The sequence below is a fragment of the Pongo pygmaeus genome, chromosome 2, assembly GCF_028885625.2.
Source record: "Pongo pygmaeus isolate AG05252 chromosome 2, NHGRI_mPonPyg2-v2.0_pri, whole genome shotgun sequence".
Lineage (NCBI taxonomy): Eukaryota > Metazoa > Chordata > Mammalia > Primates > Hominidae > Pongo > Pongo pygmaeus.
Genome location: NC_085930.1, coordinates 34,129,836 through 34,139,013, shown reverse-complemented (window position 1 = coordinate 34,139,013; position 9,178 = coordinate 34,129,836). Strand labels below are relative to the sequence as shown.

The 9,178-nt window shown below is 42.4% G+C and overlaps 1 protein-coding gene across 1 annotated transcript; it reads right to left on the bottom strand.

Moving 5' to 3' along the window:
• Positions 1-2,777: 2,777 nt before the first annotated feature.
• On the bottom strand, positions 2,778-7,846 carry LOC129032414 (putative protein ARB2BP). The gene is made up of 2 exons (XM_054479553.1): positions 7,559-7,846; positions 2,778-4,798 (listed from the first exon to the last, which is right to left on the bottom strand). Exon 2 carries the CDS (start codon positions 4,787-4,789, stop codon positions 3,701-3,703), a length of 1,089 nt encoding a protein of 362 aa, XP_054335528.1. The 5' UTR covers positions 4,790-4,798; positions 7,559-7,846; the 3' UTR covers positions 2,778-3,700.
• Between the last annotated feature and the right edge of the window lie 1,332 nt (positions 7,847-9,178).

The window sequence follows — 9,178 nt, the reverse complement described above, 5'->3', positions numbered from 1 at the left end:
AGCTCCAAAAACAACCTCCTTTGACTCCATGTCCCACACCCAGAGCACATTAGTATAAGAGGTGGGATCCTAAGGACTTGGGCAGCTCCACTCATGTGGCTTTGCAGAATCTAGCCCCTACAACTGTTCTCACAGGTTGTTGACAGCCAGGAGCTTTTCTAGGTACAGGTTGCAAGCTGCCAGTGGCTCTACCACTCTGGGGTCTGGAGGATGGTGGTCCCCTTCTCACAGCTTCACTAGGCAGTGCCCCAGTAGAAACTCTGTGTTGGGCCACCAACCTCACATTTCCCCTTGGCACTGTACTAGGAGCAGTTCTCTGTGAGGGCTCTGCCCCTATAGCAGGATTCTGTCTAGACACTCAGGCTTTTTTTTTTTTTTTTTTTTTAGACAGGGTCTCACTCTGTTGCCCAGGCTGGAGTGCAGTGGCACCATCATGGCTCACTGTGGGCCTAGGTGTTCCAGGCTCAATCTTCCCAACTCAGCTTCCTGAGTAGGTGGGACTACAGGTGTGTGCCATCATGCCTGGCTAATTTTTGTATTTTTTTGTAGAGATGGAGTTTTGCCATGTTGCCCAGGCTGGTCTTGAACTCCTAGGCTCAAGTGATCCACCTACTTTGGCCTCCCAAAGTGCTAGGATTACAGGTGTGAGCCACCATGCCTAACCACTCAGGGTTTTTCATATATCCTCTGAAATCCAGGCAGAGGCTGCCAAGCCTCAACTCTTGCACTCTGTGCACCCACAGGCTTACCATCATGTTGAAGCCCCCAAGGCTTATGGCCTGCACCCTCTGGAGCTGTGTCCTGAGCTGAACCTGGGCCCCTTTGAGTCGTAGCTAAAGCTTGAGTAGCTGGGATGTGGGAAGCAGTGTTTGAGGTTGCACAGGGCACTGGGGCCCTTGGTCTGACCCATGAAACCATTCTTCCTTCCTAGGCCTCTGGGCCTGTAATGGGATGGGCTGCCTCAAATGTCTCTGAAATGTCTGTCCTCAAGGACTTTTCCCACTGCCTTGGATATTAGCACTTAGCTCCCTTTCAGTTATGCAAATATCTCTAGCAAGTGGTTACTCCACAGCTCACTTGAATTCCTCTCCTGAAAAAGCCTTTTCTCTACCACATGGGCAGGTTGCAAATTTTCCAAACATTCACCCTCTGCTTCCTGCTTAAATATGAATTTTAAATTTGAGTCATTTCTGTGCTGCCACATTTGAATGTGGGCTGTTAGAAGTAGCCAGGTGACATCTTGAATGCTTTGCTGTGTAGAAATTTTTTCTGCCAGATACCTAAATTATCACTCTCATGTTCAAACTTCCACAGAACCTAGGGCAGTGGCACAATGCAGCCAAGTTCTTTGCTAAGGCATAACATGTGTGAACCTTGCTCCAGTCCCTAAGTTCCACATTTCCATCTAAGACCTCGTCAGCCTGGTCTTCACTGTCCATATCACTATCAGCATTTTGGTCACAACCATTTAACCGGTCTCTACGAAATTACAAGCTTTCCCTCATCTTCTTGTCTTCTTTTGAGCCCTGCAAACCATTCCAACCTCTGCCCATTACCCAGTTCCAAAGCTGCTTCCACATTTTCAGGCATCTTTCTAGCAACATCTTTCTCCTTGGGACTAATTTTCTGTGTTAGGGTGTTCTTGCATGCTATAAAGAAATACCTGAGACTGGGTAATTTATAAAGAATAGGGGTTTAATTGGCTTATGGTTTTGGAGGCTATACAGGCAACATGGCACTAGCAACTGCTTGGCTTCTGGGAAGGCCTCAGGGAGCTTTTATTCATGGTAGAAGGTGAAGGGGAGCAGGCCACTCACATGGCAGAGCAGGAGCAAGAGAGAGAGAGGGTGGGGGAGGCACCATACACTTTCAAATGACCAGATCTCAGTAGAACTCACTATTGTGAAGACAGTACCAAGCTATGAGGGATCTGCCCCCATGACCCAAACACCTCCTACAGGGCCTCACATCCAGCACTGGGGATTACGATTCAACATGAGATTTGGGTAGGGACAAATATCCAAATCCAAACTATATCAACAAGTGTCATAAATAATTTATTTCTGAACATACTACTCCTTCTCAGTCTTTCAGCTGTAGCTGAGCTAGCCTTCTTTCTCCTGCCTGAACACCTTTGCATAGGCTGTTCATTTGCCTGTGACTTTGTTTCCCTAGCCAACTACTATTGTTCTTCAAACTAAGCATCATTTTCTTTGGGAAATATTCCCTGAACTCCAAGGCTGGTTAGCTCTCATGGTAGATATTCCATGGCACCTTTTTTTTTTTTTTTTTTTTTTTTTTTTTTTTTTAAAGACAGAGTTTCGCTCTTGTTGTCCAGGTTGAAGTGGAGTGGCATGATCTTGGCTCACTGCAACTTTTGCCTCCCAGATTCACGTGATTCTCCTGCCTCAGCCTCCCAAGTAGCTGGGATTACAGGTGCTCGCCACCATGCTTGGCTAATTTTTGTATTTTTAGGAGAGATGGGGTTTTACCATGTTGGCCAGGCTGATCTCAAACTCCTGACCTCAGGTGATCTGCCCACCTCAGCCTCCCAAAGTGCTGGGATTACAGGTATGAGACACCGCGCCCAGTCTCCTTTACTATTTAACACTCTTCACATTTGTAATTTCTCGGCCATTGTAAACTCTGTAAAGAGAAAGGCAATGTTGGGGTTGTTTGCTATGGTGTCCCAAACACCTAGTCTTGACTGGAACATAGTAAGCACTCAGATATTAGTTGAAGATGTGAGTGAACGTACGCACAAGACCAACAAATTTATTTAAAATTTTTTTTTCTTCAGACCTGGTGAACAGGGAGTACAACAAATTTTAACAAAAAACATAAACATACAAAGAATGCAGTTTGCTTATGATGTTTAATTTTTATGTTCACTTGTAATTTTACTATGGTATTATTATAGAAATCAAAGATTGATTCAATATCTAATTTTTATCAATTGCCATTTTGTTGTCATTATATCAAACCATAGCTTTTTAAAAGAAAGATCTTCACACTTAACTAACACTGTAAAATATTAATGATGACACTGAATTCCCAGTTCATCAACAGGCTACAAAAGAGAATACGTTCACTTTTCAAAAAAGCAACAAAATGGCCAGGTGCAGTGGCTTATGCCTGTAAGCCCAGCACTTTGGGAGGCCGAGGTGGGTGGATCACCTGAGGTCAGGAGTTCTAGACCAGCCTGGCTAACATGGCAAAACCCCGTCTCTAGTAAAAATACAAAAATTAGCTGGGTGTGGTGGCATGCGCCTGTAGTCCCAGCTACTTGGGAGGCTGAGGCAGGAGAACTGCTTGAAACCGGGAGGTGGAGGTTGCAGTGAGCTGAGATGGTGCCACTGCACTCCAACCTGGGTGACAGAGTGAGACTCCTCCTCCTCCTCAAAAAAAAAAAAAAAAAAAAAGCAACAAACCTGGCCATGGCCATGTGCAGTGGCTTATGCCTATAATCTCAGCACTTTGGGAGGCTGAGGTGGGAGGTTTGCTTGAGGCCAGATTTCCATACCACCCTGGGCAGCAAAGTCAGACCCTGCCTCATAAAAACAAAATAATAAAAAGTAACAAATCAAACCTCAAGTCAGAACATCATATTGTGTGTGAGTTGAAAGTGTTCTTTTTTCTTCCAGAATCTATATTAGCAAAGTTGCAGAAGGACAAAAAAATCTTAGGTGACAAAAGTAGTTTAAGCACTTTGCTTTCTTTTTGTGGAGCTTCTAGTCACTATTGGCATTCGAGAGAAATTAATGGTTGTTCTGGCTTTTAAAGCTTTTTTAAAGTACTTAAAAATTGACTGAAGGCTAGAGGAAGGGGCTAAGCTGTACTTTTCTGTACCAGCAGAAACCATAGGAAATTCCTTTTTGAAAACAGTTGCTGCAGGTTTATCCAAAGGCTTAGGACTTGTCACCCATTCACGGCAGTGGTGCTTTATCCATGCTAATAATTGTACATCACTTCCCAGCTGGTGTCCTACATGATGTTCAGAGTCGATAAGTGCAACAGCATATACTTTGCTCATCACTTCCCACCTTCTACGAACAAGCAAGTCCATAAAAACCAAGCCTCCATAACCATGTACAATGAAGGCAATGTCCTTGCCTTCAGTCTTTGAAATGAAGTAATCCCATATGTAAGCCATGTGTTCTTCGGGGGTGTTGCTGCATCTTTTTGGAATGCATTTGGGAGGATGCTGGAGAGAGAAAAAGCTCCCACCTTGAACCATTTTTAGAGAAGACGACTCAATATTTTGTGTTAAAAGGCCTTTCCACTCTTTTTCCATCTTTAGTTCCACAAAATTATCATTGGGGTTTAGCACAATTACATCATAATGTGCCTGCAATGCCATTTGAATACATGGTATCTGACTTCCATGTTGGAGACCATGATGTATTATTGCCTGCTGACTCCACTGACCAGCTCGAAAGACCCCATGGTCTTGAAGAAGGATAAGAAGAGAAGAATGGTGATTTGTTAATGCTTTCTCGCTCATGAAAAAGAAGCTTCTTGGTTCTTCTTTATCAGCCTCAGGTGGGATATATACTTTTTCTAATTTGCACACTTTCTCCAAAAGCTCGTAAATGTATTGTTCAAGCAAATGGCCAAGGGCCTGGTAGCGCTTGCTATTTTTCTCAAGGACATTTTCATAATAGTTAAAGACAAAAGGCTTTTGTGTCTCAGTGTGTCTGAATTCAGCTTTTTCATTGAAGTCATATTTAAGTTCTCCTAGTAAGTCAGATTGTTCAATAAATTTTTGGAAGCTTAGCTCCTGTGTCATTGGTAACCACTGAAAGTTAAAAGAGTAACAGTATGTAAGTGCTAGCAAAAGTAAAATGAAAATTTCACCTTGCCAAATTCTTCCTATGGCACATGATGCTAAATTAAGCATGTCAGAAAGACATTAACCTTCTAACCTATGGTAAAGACGTCAATTCAAAATAATTGTGAATGATTCAAAGCAGTGAAAGACTGAATATATGAAGGGACAATGGAGAGACCATATGTGAATATGGATTTTTTGACACACAACCTGCAGCAACCTGCCCAGGAAGCCAACCCCTCATTTACAATAAACAAATCAGGAAGTCAGTCTGGTATAAGTCAGACTGGCAGGAAACCAGATTTCTATCGCTAGTGAAAATTCAGGAAACTAACCAGTAACTTCTATAACAATTGGGGCCAAATGGCAAGAACTTCATTAATAACTGACAGCTTTCCTAATTTTGTCCCTATTTCCAACTTGAGACCAACCAGAGAGAGCCAAATATGTACCCCTAACCAATCACGCAAGATGTCCCCATTTCTAGTTAGCTCACCTACAGCTTCCCCATGACAACTTGCAATCAGGGCAAACGTGAAGTCTTCTCTTTTTTTCCCCACTATACAGCTCTCCTACTCTTCTGCCTGCCTTGAGTCTCTGCCAAAATGCAAGTGATAGTGGTGGACTCCCTTGCTACAGAGGCTCAGAATAAATAGGCTTTTCTCATTTGGTTGGTCTTCATTTATTTCTACAGAAGACATTTAAGAACTTTTGCTGTTAAATGAACGGCAGAAGATAGAAGCGGGAGTGAAATGTGAATCAGGCAATGGAGATTATGATCAATTCAGCGAATACTAGAAGATACAGTTATTCTGATGTCTGAGAAGAAAAAAATAGGCTAGATGAGAAGTTAACTTAGTTGCTGTAGGTAGAGCTTAAAGCGGGGTAAAAAAGGCTTTGACAGGTTAAGTGGCTTTCTCTAAAGCCAAACAACTATCAAAGAAATGATTGCATATGAGGCTGACTCTCAAATGCACATTCTTAACAGATATATTAACATTCTCCCTTCTTAATTTCTTAACACTGACACTGGCAAGCTACAACCTACTTCCAATAAGTTGCACTCAAAATGATTTTCAGTGCAACTCGAGTTGCTATTAGGCCTAAGGCAAAATTCAAATGGTGCTTGCTTGGATGTCTTAAATCCCTTTTAATTTTTTTTTTTTTTTTGAGATGGAGTCTCACTCTGTTGCCCAAGCTGGAGTGCAGTGGTGTGATTTCGGCTCACTGCAACCTCCACCTCCCAGGTTCAAGCAATTCTCTTGTCTTAGCCTCCCAAGTAGCTAGGATTACAGGCACGCACCACCACACCCAGCTAATTTTTTTGTATTTTAGTAGAGATGGGGTTTCACCGTGTTGCCAGACTGGTCTTGAACTCCTGAGCTCAGGCAATCCACCTGCCTCGGCCTCCCAAAGTGTTAGGATTACAGGCATGAGCCACCACACCTGGCCAAATCTTTTTAAATTTTTAATTTTTTTCCCCACTTCAATAAGCTGGTCTAAGATTTCTTAACTCCCTTCTCACTTTCTAAATCTTATTCTCTGACTCCTCTAACCCAACAGGTACTTTATAAAGGTTTTTGGTTGTCCAAAGCACTATCCACACTGCTCTCCATTCCTTCCTTTTCTATTAAAAATGCTTCTAGTCTTTGCTGATCTCAGGTGTTATTTTTGGGAGACAGGGTCTGACTCTGTCACCCAGGATGGAGTGTGGTGGTGTGATCACAGTTCACTGCAGCCTCGACCTTCTTATCTCAGGGAAAAAAAAAAAATATTAAAAGAGATTTAAGACATCCAAGCAAGCACCCCCTCAGCCTCCCAAGTAGCTAGGACCACAGGCACGTGCCACCGTGCCTGGCTAATTAAAACAAATCTTTTTTAGAGATGGGATCTCACTATGTTGCCTAGGCTGGTTTGAAACTCCTGGGCTCAAGTGATCCTCCTGCCTTGGCTTTCCAAAGCGCTGGGATTACAGGTGTGAGTCACCATGCCCAGCCTCTCTCTCAGATGTTATTACGTAATTAATTTACTTTTTCTAAAGTGTAAATAATTGACAGACTTAACTATCCTTTAAAAAAAAAAAAAAAAGCCTTGAAAATGGATGCAATGCACGGCAAAAATCCATGCTTCAAAAATCCAAGAATTTTTTTTTTTTTGAGACAGAGTCTCGCTCTGTTCCCCAGGCTGGGGTGCAATGGCATGACCTTGGCTCACTGCAACCTCCGTCTCCCAGGTTCAAGCTATTCTCCTGCCTCAGCCGCCCAAGTAGCTGGGATTACAGACATGTGCCACCACGTGTGGCTAATTTTTTGTATTTTTAGTAGAGACAGGGTTTCACCATATTGGCCAGCCTGGTCTCCAACTCCTGACCTCAGGCGATCCACCTGCCTTGGCCTCCCAAAGTGCTGGGATTACAGGCGTGAGCTACCGCGCCCAGCAAATCCAAAAATGTTTTACATTGAGGCCATGGTGAAACAATCTAATAGGATGTCACAACCTTGTTCAAAATTTTCAGTGGTGATGTTTGTTGACTTCTTGTTTCCAGACTGGCATGTAAAAATCTTGGAAGTTGCTACTCAATCCTAACAACAAGTAAAAAGCTAGACAGACCAAAAATCAACAGCTCTTCTTCACAAGATCCATAAAATAAGTAAGGTTACTGGGCATACTACCGCCTCCAAAATTGGAGGGATTGAAAGCAGGTGAATGTAGAGAATCACAACTTACCAGAGCAGAAACTAGCTGCTGAAGCCTCCAATGGAACAAGTACCAGGATAGGTAAACCTGAAGGATCAGTGTGGACAAGTCAGAGGGACCTAGCCATTCCCTCTTCCCCGCTCCCCAATTTTTTTTAAGCTCCTGGAGCTCTCACAGGTCCTCAGGGCGACTATCCATGCCTCTGGTAGTGGGTGGGGAAAAGGAGCCATTTTGAAATACGCCAGAGCTTTTGTTCTTCTTAACAAGGTCTGCCCTCAGGAGAAGCTATTTAATCAGAAGCTAACCTGCTGGGGTTTTATCAGAGCCTAACTGACTTGGGGGAAGGGAAATACCCAACTCTAGCCCACTCTAGCTACCCTGCCCAACCCAAGGGGGTTGTAGTGAACTGTGACCTGAGAAGTTCACAGTCTAGATGCACAGGCTTACTAAAATTCTCAATGGTCTCCCTTCTCACTCAGAATGAAAACTAAGTTCTTACCATGGCCGACAAGGTCTCACATGGCCCTTAGCTCTCCAATGTCATTTCCTACCACTCTCACTGGTTTACTCATCCAGTTACATGATCCGGGACTTAGCTCTTTCTCAGGTGTCATTTCCTACCACTCTCTTGTTTACTTCACCATAGTCGCACCTGGTCTACCTTGCCATCAATTTGTGAAGCAAGCTCCTGTTTTAAGGGTATTCACTCTTGCTATGCCCACAGCCTGGAATATTCCTCCCCATTATAGATATCTATAGGGCTTTTATTTTAAAGTTTCTGCCCACTTTTTATCTCATCAGAGTGATTTTCTTTGGGCAGTCTATCTGAAAGAGCAACTCTCTCCCTTCCTTTTTTTTTTGGCACTTATTACCAACTGATGTATGTTTGCTTACTGTCTACTTCTCTCTATTAGAATGTAAGTTCTGTGACAGCAGGAACATGGACTTTGTTTTGTTCACTACTGTATCTCTAGTTCTTGGAATAGTGTCTGGTGCACCGTAGGCACTTAAATATTGTTAGAATTTTACAATTTTCTGCCAAGCACATAAAGAAGTAAAGCACACTTTAAAAGTCCTCTAGCAATATATTAATACATAAGAGAAAGATGCAAAGCCTTTGAAAAATTATAGAGACTTCTTTTATAATTCTAAACTTAATAAATGTCAAAGGTTTATGAATTATTCTTAGAGAATATCCCTCCCATCAATTTATATGTGCTTTGTCTTTTGCAAATCAAGATAAATCATCTCTCAAGCAAATTCAACATGGTTCATTAAAATAAAGAGGGAGAGAATCAAACAATTTTTATGCTTAATTTTCCAAAGACTGGATTAGACTAAGATAGTGTAGGGGAGGAAAAATAGTTATTTCCTTAACCCTCATGAGTTCTTAGTTGGAATGAACCCTTGTAACAACAGAAAAACAAAGAAGTTTATTAACGCATGCAGCGCACATCACCTTAGAGAAACCTAAATGCGGAGTAACTCAAAACAGTGGTTTACAACTCTGGCTTATGTAAGTATCTTCAACGAAGAACAATAAATTTGTGGAGAGAAGAAAGAACAAAGGAAAGAGTTTTAGGCTTCCAAGGGTGAGAAACTGTGGGAATGTAAATCTACAGAAGGAAACGAATACAGTAAGGTTTGTTT